Here is an 18,925-nt window from a genome sequence, read left to right as displayed (position 1 = left end):
CAAGGTTTTAACAGGTCTCTCTTGCAAAACATTGTATGTCAGTGAGAGAAACCTGCATAAACAAAGGTTGAATAAATAAATAAATGCATTTGGTTGTGAATGCTGCTTTCTTTGACAACACAATAAACTATAGCCTTAGTCTAGTGGATGTTTAGCCTCTCCACCTAGTCTGAGGACCTCTGCCCTCTCAATCAGAAAAGCTAACAAAATCAATCTTTCTGTTGGTGACTGAGTGGTTCTGTGTGAAACCATCCACAACCCATTAGAGGCCATTAACTCCCATGCAGCAATTTGAACCCCTCGTGTGTGTGTGTGTGTGTGTGTGTGCGTGCGTGCGTGTGTGCGCGTGTGTGTGCGCGTGCGGCGTGTGTGTGCTCACCTATATCTCCTCATAGTCTACATTTCAGCAGTGGAACCAAGATACAAACTTCCTCAGTCAACCCTGTTTATTGTTCTACCTTTTCTTTATTACACATTGGGAGTAATCACTTCCAAGGGGGAGGCTATTTTCCGATGCACCCACTGGTTATCAATGGGACCTTTGAGGGTAGGAACCTTCCTCCCCTAATTGAAACATAATTTCCTGTCAGGCTGCACACTAAAGCTATTGAGATCAACCCAAGTCTTTCTCTATGTATGGCTCTTATTGACCAGAGTGACCGGGAGACCCTAAGACCTATGCTGCTACTCTGCCTATCAGCTTGCAAAGAGCTGGGGTGTAGAGAGTGTATGTACACACACACACACACACACACACACACAATCTGCTCAACCTGCAAGGTTTTTACTGCAGCAGCCCGGCTCCCATTCCAAAGAAAATACAGGTCTAAACTGAAGGGTAGTTTTGGCATGTTAAACATAAGAGTCATGTAAGCTTATATGTGAAACGCTCCAACAGTCACCACACACACACATGCACACACCCATCACCTGAGAGTTCCTCGGCAGGCCGCTATAAAACATGCTACAGTACATTAAATTGACTTCCATGTGGATTTCTCTTGTACTTTAAAACAGCCTGTCAGCTCCTTGATGTTTTGGGGCCAAGGCAGAGATGAGTGTGTGTGCGTGTGCGTGCGTGCGTGCGTGTTGTAGCACTACTGCGTCTCTGAGGCTACAAGAGATACAGACCGTACCTCTCCCCCACTCCCAGACTAATTACTAAAACTCACATTGATTCATTGACTCAACCATGTGTGGAGAATAGTAGTGGAGACATGTTTTTAGAGAATAATAGAGAATAAGGAGAGAGTCAACATTACCTGAAGGTCAAAGAATTTGCTGTATCTCCTGTAGATTATGTGGGAGGTGTTGTCAGAGTATGTGACATTGATGAGATACACCTGCAATGAGAGAAAGCGCATGGTTAACACTGTGGACCCGACACACGGCATACCAAGGCAACAACCCCGGCACTTCAAAGCTCTGTGACACGCACATCTATCTGTCAAGGTGTAATAGCAGGTTAACATAATGGTGATCTCCTTCACCTTCTCTACACATTTACCCTCTGCACTTCCTGCCCCAGCCACCAGTTACAATTACAACAGCCATTCCCATTCAAGTGGATGGGGCTTTGTCTGAGGCACTTTGTTCCTTCCAGTAACTATATTTATATGATAGATGACGTATAGAAACCGACCGTTTTGTTCCAGACCCGGAGGGTTGGTAATGTAATTGATGCTGATATCATCTCCGCTTTAATCGAACATAGGGAAACATAGGAAAGATATCAAGGAGTCTGGAGAATTCCCATAAGAGAGGTCAGTCAGGAAGGTTGAATGGGTTGGACCTCGGGTTTATGATGGGTATCTACAGAGGAAGTGTTGTGCCAATATACAGTAGGATATCTGGTGAAACGGCTATTTGAAGTCACAAAATAGCAAGGCGACAAACATAACGTTGAAACTTGACTGTTAAAATCAAGGCTAACTGCTACTGAACATAGCCTTTCACAGTTATAATATGCTATAGTACTGAGGACATTGAGGTTAAGTCACAAACCTATACCATTGGCCATTTGGCTTCATTGTTCTCAGCCCAATCTCTACAACAAAAACACACCATTTGTTTAAGTTCATAGAGTTTCCATATACTTCATAATCATAAAGCATGTCAAACATGTTTCCATCTGGTGTTCACTCAAAATCAGGGCAAAGATTGCTAACAAAAACAGCCATTGTCAAATAATTGACAATCAAATAAGATTTTGTCAGCCATCCAAATAGGCTAAATGAAGCTACAGCACTGTGTAGGCCTATGGTTGCACTTTGAGAACTAAATGTCATCGACTTGTCAATATAGGAACAATTCACCTCATGAAATATCGACATCTTTACTATGCCTATAGAGGAAAATCACCTCATGATGTGTTGGCCATTGAAAATCAAGTTCCCCTTGTGTTGTGTCAGACACAGGCGTATCCCTAATCCCCTGGTCTACTAGCACAGCTAACCCTCGTCCTAATACATCTTACACACTGGTCCCTGCAGCAACCTGCCAAGAACAGTCATAACAGCTAGCCTTAGAAGAATTATCCCAAACGAAAGAGACCTGACCTAAGAGAATCAGCCACTTGAAACAAAATACACTTCCAAGAACCAAGCTCTGTGTTAAAAGGCCTTGTTGCTGCTGGAATGACACCAGCTATTGCTGGCTAGCTTCCAACGCTAGTGTTTTCACAATTCTCGCCCATGGAAATGTTATGCTAACATCCAAGCCACTGGAAGTATGTACGCTAATGACATGATAGTGACTACATAGGGTTAGTGTCAGCGGCTTGGTTTGATTTGTATTGTGTTAGCGAGTAGCGGCTCCAGCACTAGCCTTTTCACTCCCATGGAAATGTTATGCTAACATCAAAGTCACTGGAATTCTGTTATGTTATGCTAAGGACCTGTTAGCGACTCCTATGGCGATGGCCACTGGAAGTCTGTTATGTTATGCTAAGGACCTGTTAGCGACTCCTATGGCAATGGCCACTGAAAGTCTGTTATGTTATGCTAAGGACCTGTTAGCGACTCCTATGGCGATGGCCACTGGAAGTCTGTTATGTTATGCTAAGGACCTGTTAGCGACTCCTATGGCGATGGCCACTGGAAGTCTGTCATGCTATGCTAGCTAATGATGTGTTAGTGACTCCATAGGATCACACTTTTAATGGCGTGGCTTGATTTGCATTGCTGCTGCCAAAGTCAGTGGTACTGGAGGGTTGGTGAATTTATTTACTGGAGTCTTTACAGAGTCTGTAGTCAGACAGTTAAGTTATTCTGTTAGGACTTCACATGTTGTGTTCCACCTTCAGTGAAGTAGGCTATCCTTGATCAGAAACACTATACATCACCAAACATTAAAACATATTTTTACAGCTCAAGGCCGAACCAGAAACTGAGTAATGAATCAAAACGGAAAGCCAAAACTAAGGGAGGTTAGATGAATGGTGAATGAATGAGGCCTCAGCAATGAGTCTGATACTGAGTAAAGACCTTACCCCAAATACCCCAAATATCTTCATGCTGTTAGAGCATAGCAATCCACATAGATATGGACTTTATCTGACACCATTTCCCTTGGAGGGTCTGGAAGAGCTGCAAGCCCGCCTGCACTTGTACTGGTGTGTGTGTGTGTGTAGCAAGTGTGTGTGTGTGTGTGTGTAGCAAGTGTGTGTGTGTGTAGCAAGTGTGTGTGTAGCAAGTGTGTGGGCTTGCCCTGACTTCCAGCGAGTGGGTGTGTTGTTCTATAAATGCTTTTGACCTGAATGGCATGTTGTCATCCTCCCTCCTCCACCACCCGATGCCACTTGGCCGCTTAATTTGACCGTGGAGCAAAACCTCTCTGGGATGGGCCAACGGAGGGAGGGAGAGAGAGAGGGAAGAGGAAGGAAGACACGGATTCAGTTAAAACGGGTCCCGTCCCAACCAGCAGAACAGATGGATCTGTCCTCATAGCAACCACAATGGAAAACAGAACTAGTCTATATCCACACCACACACAACCCACGCCCAAAATATCAAGCTTAAACCTAATGCCTTCGTCCAACCTAAAATAGACTACATCATCCCTCAGGGAATGAATGGGATTGAATGTGAGTTAACAGCCTAGTACAGCCCATTACTACCTGAAAGCAAAACAAACCTATACTGTAGGTGTCACCTCAATTATATTTCTGGATTGATATAGGATTGACTGTGAAAAGTAGTGCTGTTTGACAGCTTGAAAAGTAATTTTTTTCATCGACTCTCAGATGAGGGTAAAAAATTCCAGCAACATTTTAAAATAGCATGTAGATGTGTTGCAGGTTGACTCACGGTTCAAGTACAGCCAGTCGTGAGCGGCTGTTGGTCCACACAGCCAAAACACTCTTAATCATTATTTTAGGGGACCAAACACACACACACACACACACACAGTTACTCACTAACTGTCAGTTAGAGGGAGTTAGATTTGTTTTCTAATTTTACAAAGGTTTAACACATTTGAACAACACAGTGTTATAAGAGTGAGTTGTCTTCACAGCAACAGAAGGTGTGCTGATGGAATCCCAGATGGTGTGTAGTCAAGTGTTGCTGCACCGTTCAAATCAAGATAAAATCCTGGCCTTGCCATACGGTTAGACATTCTTGAATAGTATGCATGTCTGGGCAAATCAAACAATGTTGCAATTCGAAAACTGAAAACAAAAGAGACAATGTAGACAAAACAAAAAGTTTACAACATTTATAAATAAGTTTATACATTACCCAACATTACCTTTACTGCATAACACCCTCTATTCTACTACACTGTAGTTTCTTGGTGTCCACATCACCAACAAACTAACATGGTCCAAGCACACCAAGACAGTCATGAAGAGGGAACGACAAAACCAACTGCACCATCGAGAGCATCCTGACGGGTTGCATCACTGCCTGGTATGGCAACTGCTAGGCCTCCGACCGCAAGGCATTACAGAGGGTAGTGCGTACAGTCCAGTACATCATTGGGGCCAAGCTGCCTGCCATCCAGGACCTCTATACCAGGCGGTGTCAGAGGAAGGCCCTAAAAATGGTCAAAGACGCCAGCCACCCTAGTCATAGACTGTTCTCTTTGCTACCGCACGGCAAGCGGTACCGGAGTGCCAAGTCTAGGTCCAAGAGGCTTCTAAACAGCTTCTTCCCCCAAGCCATTAGACTCCTGAACAGCTGTGCAAAGTCAGCTTCCCTGTGGCTCAGTTGGTAGAGCATGGTGTTTGCAACGCCAGCATGGTGTGTGCAACGCCAGGGTTGTGGGTTTGATTCCTATTTGTTAATTTTATTTATTTTGGGGGGGTATTTTTAAAACTGCATTGTTGGTTAAGGGCTTGTAAGTAAGCATTTCACTGTAAGGTGAACCTGTTGTATTCGGCGCATGTGACAAATAAAATTTGATTTGGTTTGTACTTACAGTACACAGAGAAGCCAGATTTAACACCATTAAATATTTCCTGCATAATCACTCTTGGCAATCCAGTCGTAAACCTGTACTGGCTGGCACGCTAGCCCTAGCTTCTAAAGATCAGCTGTTACCATCAGACACACTTCTTGGGTTGGCAACCGGAACATTTAACAGCTAGATGGGTGGGGGAGATTTATGGAAACAATGGGCCCAACCTAAATCGTAAATCACTGTAGCAGACTACATAATATATCATATAAATAGGAGGCTAAGGTAATTAGTTGGGATATAAATGGTAATTCAGTTTATTACTGTTATTTTAATTATTTATAATAGTTTATTATAATATAATTACATGTATTACTCTCTGGATATCCTGTGACATCAGCAACCAAAAGAAATACAGCAAATATATATTATATTCTGTTCTATTAAATTTTTCTTCAATTCTATTCTTCTGCACTCATGTCAACAGCCAAATGGGTTTGATGAGACATTCAAAAACAAAGAGGGAAAGTACATGCATGGACAAACACAAATAAATCAAACAAGTTTGTGTCCCAGACACCCAGATCTAGCAAGAGAAAGCCCTTGTTCGTCATCATCTCTTGCTGTGATGCAGATGGTTTCAGCTCGGGAGACAGAAGTCTCATTCATGTCCGGCATTTCGGAGAAAGATTAATAAGAGAAAATTAGATCTCTGATTACTTCAATGAATCAACCAGGAATCATAGGCTACACATTGCTATGATTAACTTAGTTATAGTTTGACAGCTTTTATTCAGCTTTTCACAAATTACTCACCCTTTTCCACCACATATAGTGACTAGCAACCACAATATAATCCTCTAAATAAACCAAACTACAAAGGTTTGTGTCTACGAATGGAGAAAATGACTTACTGTCTCTGTAGAACCCTTGTGTTCGCCAGTTTCCCAGTTTAAGAGTGAGGAAGGCTGAGCAGAGGGCTTGGTAGAGCATAGACTGTGGGCCTAGCCACAAAATGACACTGAACCACGCCTAAAACACTATACTTAACCTAACGTATAAAACAGAAAGGCATTACACACTGCTAACCAGATGACTTTCATATGGATTATGCGTGGGGATTGAATGAAGTACAAGGACGGAAAAAACGTTCGCTTGAGAAGAGGTCTAAAGGGAAATCCACTTTCCATAATAACCACAACTAAGCTAATAGAGACAGATTTATTAAACAAACAGGTGAAAAGAGGTTACGGATGACAAGACAGCTTGAAGACGTGTGCATGCGTGTCTGTGGCACCTTAACTGGGGAGGACGGACTCATGGTAACAGCATAAATGGACTGGTATCGAACTCATCAAGCACATGAGTAGAGAAGATCCACACAAGTGGACGACAGGAGGCTGCTGAGGGCCTCTCATAATGCCTGGAATGGAGTGAATGAAATGGTATCTCATTCCAGACATTATTATAAGCCTCACTCAGCAGCTTCCTGTGGTCCATGTGTGTGTATCTCCTCTACTCATTCACCAGGTCATACTGTACCAAGAGAACAAAAACAGCCTGCCTTCCAAGTCTAACTTTAACTAGACCAAGGGCTTTGGTTTGGCAGTGGCTCTATGGTGGAAAACCCCTTTAATACAGGTTTGCATAAGCTCTGTCAATGTACTGCCCTTGATCACCCACCAACCCAACCACCCCTCCTAAAACTGTGGTCCTTATCAGTTTTCACATCCTTCGCCTCTCTCCACATTCTCTACCCAGGGCATAGGAAGTGCATGCCTCCTTTCTCTCTCTCTCTTCCTCTCCCTAACCACACCCTTTGAAAAAAAGGTGCCATCTAGAACCTAAAAGGGTTCTTCAGCTGTCCCCATAGGATAACCCCTTGAAGAACTCTTTTTGGTTCCAGGTCGAACCCTTTTGGTTCAATGTAAATCTCTTTGTGGTTCCATGTAGAACTCTTTCCACAGAAGGTTCTAAATGGCATCCAAAAGGGTCCCACCTGGAAACCAAAAGGGTTCTATCTGGAACCAAAAAGGGTTCTCCTATCGGGACAGCCGAAGAATCCTTTTGGAACCCTTTTTTCTAAGAGTGCAGCAGCCAAAAGGAAACAGGAAGAGAAGACCTAGACCAGGCAAACATAAGTTTTTCTGAGAGGGATAAGGAAAAAGCGGAAAAGTATTGATTCAGCTGTTATTTCCTCCTCTCTCTCACTCCCTGCTTTCAGTCTTGTCATGTACAGCAGAACAATCCACACAGAGTTGTTCATTGTATCCTATTTCAATCAGTACAGCTCGGTTACGCAATCTCAGAGGCCTCACTTTCAAATTGCCACATTGCTAGACTACACACACAGTGAGGTACAGTTGCAGTATACTGTATTGGCAATTTCTCACAGTAAGGGCAAGGGCTACCATTGCAAGTCTGTCTTCGCATCGTGATTCCTGAATGTGTCGACATAAAGAAATGACTTGGAGCCAGAGGCAAACATATTTTATATTGTAAAGAAATATATATAAAAATAACTGTTTGTACATGTTGGTGATGATTAAGACGTGTTGCCTAATACACATCCCATCTTGTAATAATCTGTTAGTTTTATAGTAATCATAAAGACTTAGGTTAAAAAAGACTTCCCACTGTTCCAGACAAATAAAGTTCTCAAAAGTGACTAGACAACATCTGTCTGTTGTTGAGACATTCAGCAACATGTGTTCAGGGCTCCAGTAATAACATCCACTAATCCCTCCTTTTTATTTGATTTATTTAACCTTTATTTAACCAAACAAGTCAATTAATAACACATTCTTATTTATACTGAACGAAATTATAAACACAACATTCAACAATTTCAAAGATTTTACTGCGTTACAGTTCATATAAGGAAATCAGTCAATTGAAATAAATTAATTATGCCCTAATCTATGGATTTCATATAACTGGAAATACAGATATGCATTTGTTGGTCACAGACACCTTATAAAAAAAAGGTGGGGGCATGGATCAGAAAACCCGTTAGTATCTGGTGTGACAACCATTTGCCTCATGCAGCGCAACACATCTGCTTGCATAGAGTTTATCAGGCTGTTGATTGTGGCCTTGTTGTCTTCAATAGCTGTGCGAAGTTGCTGGATATTGGCGGAACTAAAATCACGTTGTCATATACCTCCATCCAGAGCATCCCAAACATGCTCAATGGGTGACATGTCTGGTGATGCAGGATATGGAAGAACTGGAACATTTACAGATTTGTTTCAGAACATTCAATTCTCCGGCAAGAGCTATGGTGGACATAACTGCAGTCAGCATGCCAGTTGCATGCTCCCTCAAAACCTGAGACATCTGTGGCATTGTGTTGTGTAACAAAACTGCACATTTCCGAGTGGACTTTTATTGTCCCCAGCGCAACGTGCACCTGTGTAATAATAATGCTGTTTAATCAGCTTCTTGATATGCCACACCTGTCAGGTGGATAGATTATATTGGCAAAGGAGAAATGCTCACTAACAGAGATGTAAACAAATTTGTCCACAACATTTTAGAGAAATAAGCTTTTTGTGTTCATGGACATTTCTGGGATCTTTAAATTTGGCTCATGAAACAAACACTTTACATTTTGCGTTTATATTTTTGTTCAGTATACAATAACGGCCTGACGAGGCAAAACGCTTCATGTGGGGACAGGGGATAAAACAATGATTAAAGACTATGTAATACAAAACGGACAACACAGACAGAAGACACTGGCAACAGCACAAATACAAACAGTAGATGTATGTGTGTGTGTCATTTAAAACCACACGCTTCCTTACAAGGCAACGCCAACTAGTGACATCGGGAGACAATTAGAAACAGCTACATGTCTCAACAACCTGTTCATCTATTTGTCCTTTGAACTCCTCCAGGGACACCAGGTCCTGTAGTTTTAGGTTGGCTTGGAGGGAATACCAGACCAGGGGGCTGAGTAATGAAAGGACCTTTTTCCACGCTATGTTCAAATTTTCGGAACAGTTTGCATAAAACAAGATTGAGATCTGAGCTTGTATGAGTTCTCATTTCGAGCTAGAAGAGAGGATAGATAAAATGGCACACACAATCAAATGTAACGCACACACACACACACACTTCCAAGGCCTCTTGTTCAGTGACAGGGCGAACCTGTGTGAAGTGAACAGAGAACAATGACTTCACTGACGACAGACGTCAGCACATCACCCTGACTCACACACATACAGACACCACTCTCTTTCCTGCTGGACTCTATCGTCGTCAACCTGAGGAAAACAATGGGCCAAGCCTAAAGCCCAGCCAAATAAAAACCCTTGAATGTGATTCTCTCAGCGAGCAGTAACCATTTGAAAACAGAGACCTTTTCACTCAGGCCATCATTCTGTTTTTGATGACTCAATAAATATTTGAGTAGGAAACAACCTCCTGAAGGCCTGTTTTATGATGCTAAACAACAACTAGCACTGCTGGTTCTGACTAAAGGGTCGTCCAAAAGGTTTCCAAATGTTGTTGGCTTGAATGAGTAGCGGTGGCTTCATTTGAAAATAAAATACTGCTGGATTGCTACCAGCTCTTTTAACACTCATCTCACCTGAACAAGAAAGAAGCGGTGTTGTAATATTTTCTGTGTCTAAGCAGATGTGTCCCCCTGGGTCAAATGGCCACTTCACCCCTGACAAAGACTTGTGTCTCATTCCCCTTCTCTCTCTCACTCTGTTCTCATAGGATAAGCGTTTCCAGCTGTTTTCACCAACAGAGTGTTGAGATTGGTGGAGGGACAGAATCTTTCTCTCTCTGCCTCTCGCTGGTGGAGGGACAGAATCTTTCTCTCTCTGCCTCTCGCTCGCTCGCACACACACACACACACACACACACACACACACACACACACAGTCTGGGGATTACTCCCTCCAGTTTCTTCTCACAGTGACTAGCTAGCGGTGATCCCAGGGGCATGGTAGCAACAGAAACTAGGCCAGAGAGAGGCCTATGAGACTGCACAGCCCCAAAACACAACTGAACACAACACTGGACTGGGAATCACCAGCAACAATTAACAACGTCCAACACATCTAGTACTCTAATGGTTGAGTACGTCTATGTGGATCTGATGGCTGTTGGTGCATGATGTTCTTGCAGGTTAGGTATAATATATGGTCTGTAAGCTACGACATCCCAAAAGCCTGCATGTGTGTATATCTTAAAAGAGATATTGATGTATAAGCACACTACAGGCAAATTCTGAAAATAGAATATATTTGCCTGAGTGCATGATTATTTCAACAGCAACATGGAGTGTTTGAGTTGACAACATCTAGTATGATCATATTTAATGAGATTTATAATAACTTGTTTGTTAGCGATGTATAGAGGTCCCACGAGTCTGGAGTGTAATGAGATATTGATTCGTATGCCTGCTGTAGGCAGTGTTCAAAAATATCCCTTTCCCAAGAGTACAGTAAGCTGCCTTGAGGGACCCATAGGTAGACTACAGTAGCTCTGTGTTCAATTGTACAACACCGAGGATGACTACTAAACTAATTGATGGGTTTATGATAAACATTTAAGGGTAGTCTATCCAATCATTCACTTTGGCTAATGCCTGCATGATTCTAGACAGGAAGTACTGTACTAACAATGAATCCGTCTAATTAAATTTGTTTTAGCTTGAATTGACAATAAACTATGTCAGGTCTTGTGATTTATAATATAATATATGTCATTTGGCAGATGCTTTTATCCAACGCGACTTACAGTCATGCACGCGTACATTTTAGGAACGGGTGGCCCCGGGAATCAAACCCACAACCCTGGCGGTGCAAGTGCCATGCTCTACCAACTGAGCCACACTAGACAATTTACGTCATAAGTAGTATGTCATACCACCATTTATGACAAAGGCTGTTATCGTTCTCATGACATAGTCTCTACAGATGTGGCATTCTAAGAGACTCCATTGATATACAAAACTAGGCTATATTAGTTCCAGTTGAATAATGCATTACAGTTCGGGTTCCCATGTTATTGAAAAAGATACGCCACAGTTGTAATCTGGCATTACTTAGTGTCTGTATTGTCACTAGTTATAACCCTTCTTTAGATTCGTTGGTTAGGCTATAACACATTCAAATGAATGACAAGAATGACATATATGTTCTAAGAGGCCAGTGCCATACACAGAATATATAATCTCCAACACAATTTGATAAACGGAGATATTGATTGGCAGACTGAATCAATAACTCATGAATCATTGGCTAGTTTAATCAAAACTGTGATGAGCTGCGATGACTGGTATAGGCTATAAGTGGTGAAACCCTTCACCGTGTATTATATTCATAAATTAGATACAGAATGTATTAGGTAGTCATTGTAGTTCGGATTTTGAATGGACCCAGGTAGGTAGATAAATGGTGAGGGGGTATCCTACTCACGTAATGTTTGGACGGATTGCGCCGCTTCTCCACGTCCACGACTTTTACATCCAACACTGTCCGAAACTGCATCTTGACGTTGGAAATGACTACAGCGTACACACACAATAAATGCAATATTCCAGTTTCTGTAGTAGGCTATGGCCTATGCAGTTCAAGAAACGTTGAAGAAGAATTCAAAAAGGACATTCATTGATTGGGTTGTCGATTCTAGCTAATGTTCAGGCGCAAGGAATCAAATGTCTTGCCTTGACTATGCGTAATATACCCAAATGCAGAATATATCCTAGTCCCTATCTTCATATGGCTAAAACATTCTGCCCGAAATCCAAAAGGAGAGATCTTCACGTTGGACAACAAGGCAGGCTGGCCAGCGGTCGCATGCTGAGAAGGAGGTCACCTCAAATAGGAAAGTGGAGCGAGTTCCTTTGTGTGGACCACAATATCTTCGGCGAGGGATGCATACCTGTAGGCTATATAGGGTTGGGGTAGGCAAAAAAAAGCCACCGAATTCACCACCAAATGCCTCCAGAAGAAAGCATAGCAATTCTTTTTTTTGGGGGGGGGGGGTCCTAGTGGGATGGGCTTGCTGGTGGTGCGTCCTCCAGTGGGAGAAAGCACTTGGGGTAAACTGTGCTAGAAGGTTGAAGTCCCATTCCAACTCATAGTTTATGGAATACTTGCATGTAGTACTGAGTATCTCGGCAATGTCTATATGTTTGTAAACACTTAGATACGATGTTGGAAAATATGCGTAATCATTGTAATAATCTTTACAAGCTGTAACGTTTCCTTAAAGTGCTCCCAAGAGTGGCTACAATGTAGCTAATGCCAAGAAAAATGTGAACATCACACTGCGCTTGGACCATGTAAGGATACTTTTTATGAATGTGATTGGTTTCAGCATAACAATTCAATTATCTCCATTATCAAAAGCATGTATGGTTAAATAACCATTAAAAAGGCTACAAAAAGCTATAACAACCTATTTGTTCCATAGGCCTAGAGAGCATAAACTATTCCATATATTGCTTCTTATGCCCCGCAGTTTCTTTGACAGTGGTGGCAACTGAGTCATAAGACGCTATAGGCTGCCCTCATCAATAGCTTGGACGTATGGATACAGATGTTTCAAAGTGGACCAATCAGCGACGGGCTGCATCGCGGTGCATATTAAACGACGAAATACTGCCCCCGTGTGCAAAATGAGCATATGCTCCAAGTTGAATTCTAAATCAAGGTATTATACACATCATTTACACAACTTTTGCACATATAAAAATATATATAATTGCACAAAACAGCTTGTCCTGTACTCTTTAAATATACATTCATACAAATGTACATAGCTCTAGCATGATTGCTAGCAACTGATATCTTCAAGATGGCTATGTTAAGTAATAATCAAATGTATAAAGGGTCATATTTATTAGGGCACACGTTATATATATTTTTTTCCAACCGAAAACAAAAACATGCGTTTCTTATTGGACAAGGTCGGATGGTACCTCCCCGTTTCACTCCATTTCAGACAGTTTGTGGAATGTCCCAGAATGTCTAAGGCAGCGTCAGTGGATAGTGTAATGACTGTCGCTGGTGCTGATGATGTCACTATTACACTCCAGAGCTTTGAGGACCAGCTCCAAGGCTGCCTTGCTCACGTTGCGACTGTACCTCTGTCTCACACTGGACAGGACGTGCAGGATGTGGCAACCCTTTTCCGCATCTGGCAACGCGAGACAAAGACCATCAATACATATTATAATACACTGGTACAGCACTGGTGGAGCAATGTATTGTAAAGTACTCTAAAGGAGTAAGAAGAGGGGAAATGCCCTTACATTTCTCTCGTCTGCAATCTTCCAGAAGAATGTCTCTGACTGCCATGAGAAGATCCTTGTCCCGTTCCGTTACCTAAAGGGGAGAAATACAGTAGAATTAATACTTACTTGTGTCACTCCAATATAACCTTCAGTCACCACAGTAATACAATGAAAGATCAGTCTCAAAATCTTTCATTCTTGTATGCTGACCACTTTGCTTGTGTCCCACATCCCATGAGCCTCAGGGTCAATGTGTTTGATAAGCTTCACATAGCACTTAGTTCCTCTGTGATATCTATATTCATGTGCTGCTGCTGCTTACATGGTAGACTTCATCCTGAGATTTGACCTTCCGGAACACCAAGCCTTCGTCCTGCAGGATCTGAAGGCTCTTCTGGAGGAGCTCCCCGAGCTGTTTGAAAGATGTTGGTGGACCCGATGATGGACCAGCCTCAGGCTCCTAGCATCAAATCAGATTTTTTTTTTTACAGTCCCACTTTAAAATGAACAACTTAATGATGCCTTCAAACCCTTTATTTATTTCACCTTCATTTAACTAGGTAGGCCTGCCCAAGATAAAGCAAAGCAGTTCGACACATACAACAGAGTTACACATGTAAAAAACAAACATACAATCAATAATACAGTAATACAGTAGAAAATCTATATACAGCATGTGCAAATGAGGTAGGATAAGAGGTAAGGCAATACATAGGCCATGGTGGCAAAGTAATTACAATATAGCAATTAAACACTGGAATGGTAGGGTGTGCAGAAGATGAATGTGCAAGTAGAGATGCTGGGGTGCAAAGGAGCAAGATAAATAAATAAATACAGTATGGGGATGAGGTAGATTGGATAGGCTATTTACAGATGAGCTATGTACAGGTGCAGTGATCTGTGAGCTGCTCTGACAGCTGGTGCTTATAGCTAGTGAGGGAGATAAGTGTTTCCAGCTTCAGAGATTTTTGCAGTTCGTTCTAGTCATTGGCAGCAGAGAACTGGAAGGAGAGGCGGCCAAAGGAAGAATTGGCTTTGCGGGGTGACCAGTGAGATATACCTGCTGGAGCGCGTGCTACGGGAGGGTGCTGCTATGGTGACCTATGGTGACCAGTGAGCTGAGATAAGGCGGGGCTTTACCCAGCAGAGACTTGTAGATGACCTGGAGGCAGTGGGTTTGGCGACGAGTATGAAGCGAGGGGCAGCCAACGAGAGCATACAGGTCACAGTGGTGGGTAGTATATGGGGCTTTGGTGACAAAACGGATGGCACTGTGATAGACTGCATCCAATTTGTTGAGTAGAGTGTTGGAGGCTATTTTGTAAATGACATCGCCGAAGTCAAGGATCGGTAGGATGGTCAGTTTTACGAAGGTATGTTTAGAAGCATATATAAGGTGTGTGTAGGCCTATAAGGCCTACATAGATGTTCATAGATGTTCTACCTGTTCTGATGCTGTCTTCTGAGGTTGTCTGGAGACGAGACGCTGTAAAAGGTCCTGGACATCAGAGGGTCTGAACCTGGTGACTTCTTTCTCTTTCAGGAAGTCCTTCAGGATATGAGTGGCTCTGCCAAGTAGGTAGGAAGCAGAACCACTGTAGGAATACAAAATAAACCATAAAGATATTCACAAAAATCACAAAATCAAAGTTTAAAGTAAATATCATACATAATAGCCAAAATGATGCTGCTCCTCACTGACCAGCAATTGAATATAGCTAAAGAGATAATTAGACCTACCCTTGAATGTTAGGGTTCTGTGCACTGCTGTCCAGTTGGAATGGTTTATCATAGCACTGTCTGTAGAGCTGAGGAACCTCCATCATCCAGGATATCTGGACCGCCATCACCGGGTCTGACACTTTATCTACAACCAACGAATTGGGGGGGGGGGGCATTAGGGATTGTATGGACAACAATAAGTCAGGTTTAATAAACGGTGTATAGTTGCGAAATGCAGAATTGTGTGTGTGTCCATATCTGCATGACCGTGCATGTCTGTGTGACCATAGTCATATGTGTCACCTCTCCACTCACAGTAAGTAGAGGCCATTATCTCTCTCTGTTGTCTGGAGGTCTTGACGGGCCCTCGCACCCTGAGCAGTTCTCCTATCTCCAGGTGGGAGCTGCTGTGTTGGGCTTGCCGTAGTTTCTTCAGCTCGTTGGCTGGGTTGAAGTCTCCACGTGCGCTGCTACCGAAAGACCTTGCTCCTGCTGAAGATAATACAGCCAAGCGGGAATATGAACAGGGCTGACACACAGTTATAATGACAATATCTGCACTTACATGTAGCAGGGTCACCTTGATCCCTCCACTGTTCATCTTTCCAGCAAAGGCTGTTTATAACACCAGTACCATCATCAACTGTAAAACAATTATAACAGCAGCCATATTGGATTTACATGGACTCAATATTTGCATGTGGATAATTGTTTGATATGAAGAGACAAAGTAGGAATATTTCAAACCAATCACTTGAGCTTCATCATTACCTCCGTAACAGAAGAAGTCTTCTCGCTCTCGCTTGTACACCACAGTCCCAAGCACATCAACTTTGAATATCGGGTGAGAGTTGTAGAAGTATATCCCTAGGTTAGGGGAAATGAAACGTGTTAGCTGGTAAAGTTGAATAAACATGACAGTAGCATTCATGTTGTCAAAACGGAAGGTAACAATACCTGACACTAGACAGGACTCTCTCATCTGTAGGATGTCTTTGACATAGAGCCTGTTGAAAGCGTTGAACATCGGGTCCAGTCCCCACAGCACTGAAGGTGGTTCCTCCCATACACTATCCCCCTCTGGTTCCTTTGCTTCAGGCTGCATACCATCATAGGCGACTCACCACACGCGATCAAAGACAACCAAAAGTAGCAAGCTAACCTACTTAAGAAAGCTTACTCGTCTCTCCCTCGCTCGGTTAGTTTGTTTTGCTTCGATTTCCCGGGAAATGTTTTGAAATTTGAGCAAATATTTGCACAGCTTCCGCAAAAGTCCGAGTTTCCGGTCACGTGAATTAGAAAATAGATGAAAATAGAACAGATTAAATAAACCATGCATTTATGTAAACATATTTTAATCGTGAAGGACGATTATTAATAGATGTAAATGTGGTAAAGACAACAATTGTTGAAAAGTTTTCTCTGTGCGTGCGAGTGCACGTCTCGCATGGGTATCTGGGACATGTCGTTTTAAGCTATTGAATGAGAGACGAAAGAAACCCATCCTTGTATCAGAGACTGTATTATCTCTCATATTGATGCAATTATCCGAATTGAATATTTTAAATATTGGGGGAAATGTGCTATCCTTTTTAATGAGGCTATATGGCTTTTCTTTCTCGTTCAATTTTACTTAGGATTTACAAAATGTTGCAGGGCTGAACAATAGGCCTAGGCTAGAAATGTATCGAACAGGCTTCTACAAAATGTCGTACTCCTTCAAATATTATTTAAAAGTTTTCTTTAATTTATGAATAATTTCTAACACATAATGCTGGCCTCCAGTGCTGAGGGTGGAAGCAACGCGCTCTAGATGCTCTTTCCTCCACCTTCAATCAAGCGTGAAGAAGTGAAAGAACTACAGTTGCTGGCTCATGAACGCGCATTTGACACCAAATCCTCTAGATTACTGGATCCCGTGCCTCGCCAAGGGAAAGAAGATTGTCTTACCATACCAACGGTGTTTTTATTCGCTATATATAAATTCAAGTGACTTTGGGGGATCGAATATAACATTTCATGGAATAGAATTCTTTGGAAGGGTCGTTTCTGTACCTTCTCTGTCTGCTCTTTGGTTGAGGAAAGAGCCCAGCCGCTTGCGTTGTCAGGCCAGTGTTGGTTGTTCTGAGAAACAGCAGTAGCTTCCCGTGCTTACTTTGCACTGTGAAAGTCTATTCTTTGGACGGAAATACAATGCCAGGAGACAGCAAAGTGAATATTGTTGGAGTAAGAATCAACAATAGGCCATGATGTCGGTGGAATTTCATTTTGTTATGGGATAACTGTGATATCGTTGCCATAATAACGGGTTGATCATCAATGATTTCAGTTGAACAGTATTTGAAATAATTCTGAATTGTTATAATACTGTAACATATTGAGTATGCCACCTCAGAGTCTGCTTGACTCAGAAGAACACACCAAGGGACCTAAGTAAACACAACAATTCAAGTCCTATGCGGTAGATTGCACTGATGATCTTCGTATTGCTGGATATTCATTCCTTTGTCAACTGTCTATCTGAAGAAGGCAGGCTTGAAAATGGCATCCTTTTTCAATTTCCGTAAAATCTTTAAATTGGGTGCTGAGAAGAAGAAGAAACAGTATGAGCATGTCCACAGAGATGAGAACCCAGAGGAGATATGGGAGATCATTGGCGAACTGGGGGATGGAGCCTTTGGAAAAGTCTATAAGGTAGGATAGGTCATTTTGGGTCATTGTAGATCTCTTCTGATTCATTGTAGCAATGATGATGACATTGTGAACACGTTACATTTTACAGGTTTGAAACCATGTTTCAAGAATCATCGATCATGTCATATGTGTGTTTATCTCAGTCCACTTTGCTGTAACCAATATATCCTATATGGTGTTCCTTGGAATTCTTCCCTTAGGCAATAACTGGAAATGTTACTAATTACTCTGTTTAGGACTAAGCCCAACATTTGGTTAATGACTGCCATTCTTTTCATTTTGGTCAACAATGGCAACTACACTGCCTCCAGTCCACACGCACGCACAGCCATTTCTTCCCGATCTCTGATTGTCAGGCCATTCACAGCAGCCCTAAACCATGTTAGATGAGTCCCAATCAATTGTGGCATTGTTTTCACCGACCTCAATGCATGGGCAGAGCAAAAAAACATTGTTTACATGAGTGACATTGAATGTGATCACCCGTGAGTGGCGGGCCAAAACCAGTAGCAGGGTGCTTTGTCGACGCTATTCCAATTAGCGTGTTTGTTTTTCTGGAGCCACTAGCCTATTTTTGGGGCATGGTGTAACGGTATAATAATAGCTATCTGGATCTCTACCATGATTGTGCTCTGTTTTTAATTTATTTCTGATCTATTAATAGGACTGTGTGTGGTCAGTTATGGTTTCCAAATCTAACTAGTACTTGTTGTAGAGAATCCCATATGCCTTAGTCCGTTTAGTAACAGACGCCATGTGAAGTTGACGACTACTACTACAACCAAACTGTTGGCTGCTCCATGAACAAAGTATAACAACATTTACTATAAGACTACTCCTAACAAT

General features: G+C 42.2%; 3 protein-coding genes across 5 annotated transcripts in view; 1 reads left to right on the top strand and 2 right to left on the bottom strand.

Annotated features, from left to right (window-relative positions):
* Positions 1-12,382, bottom strand: part of LOC115177934 (SH3 and PX domain-containing protein 2A-like) — a 33,137-nt gene extending 20,755 nt beyond the window's left edge. Inside the window, exons 1-2 of the mRNA XM_029738928.1 lie at positions 11,841-12,382; positions 1,263-1,343 (exon numbers count right to left, since the gene is read on the bottom strand). Of these exons, the coding sequence (XP_029594788.1) occupies positions 1,263-1,343; positions 11,841-11,912 (153 nt within the window). The 5' untranslated portion in view covers positions 11,913-12,382. The remainder of the gene's footprint in view (positions 1-1,262; positions 1,344-11,840) is intronic.
* Positions 12,383-12,703: 321 nt separating this feature from the next.
* Positions 12,704-16,637, bottom strand: LOC115177834 (CST complex subunit STN1). Of its 2 annotated transcripts, XM_029738823.1 has the most exons (9): positions 16,343-16,637; positions 16,157-16,252; positions 15,951-16,028; positions 15,701-15,877; positions 15,404-15,530; positions 15,108-15,258; positions 13,986-14,123; positions 13,682-13,754; positions 12,704-13,566 (listed from the first exon to the last, which is right to left on the bottom strand). In XM_029738823.1, exons 1-9 carry the CDS (start codon positions 16,488-16,490, stop codon positions 13,409-13,411), a joined length of 1,146 nt encoding a protein of 381 aa, XP_029594683.1. In that variant the 5' UTR covers positions 16,491-16,637; the 3' UTR covers positions 12,704-13,408. The 2 variants fall into 2 exon arrangements, with proteins under 2 accessions (XP_029594683.1, XP_029594684.1); XM_029738824.1 differs by lacking the exon at positions 15,951-16,028.
* A 623-nt stretch (positions 16,638-17,260) lies between these two features.
* Positions 17,261-18,925, top strand: part of LOC115178557 (serine/threonine-protein kinase 10) — a 39,997-nt gene continuing 38,332 nt past the window's right edge. The window contains exon 1 of one of the 2 annotated variants that reach the window (XM_029739814.1): positions 17,261-18,079. In XM_029739814.1, coding sequence (XP_029595674.1) covers positions 17,927-18,079 — 153 coding nt within the window. In that variant the 5' untranslated portion in view covers positions 17,261-17,926. The remainder of the gene's footprint in view (positions 18,080-18,925) is intronic. The other variant, XM_029739815.1, reaches the window with a different exon arrangement.

This window comes from Salmo trutta, chromosome 38 (genome assembly GCF_901001165.1).
Source record: "Salmo trutta chromosome 38, fSalTru1.1, whole genome shotgun sequence".
NCBI lineage: Eukaryota > Metazoa > Chordata > Actinopteri > Salmoniformes > Salmonidae > Salmo > Salmo trutta.
This window is presented reverse-complemented; position numbering and strand designations above follow the sequence as displayed.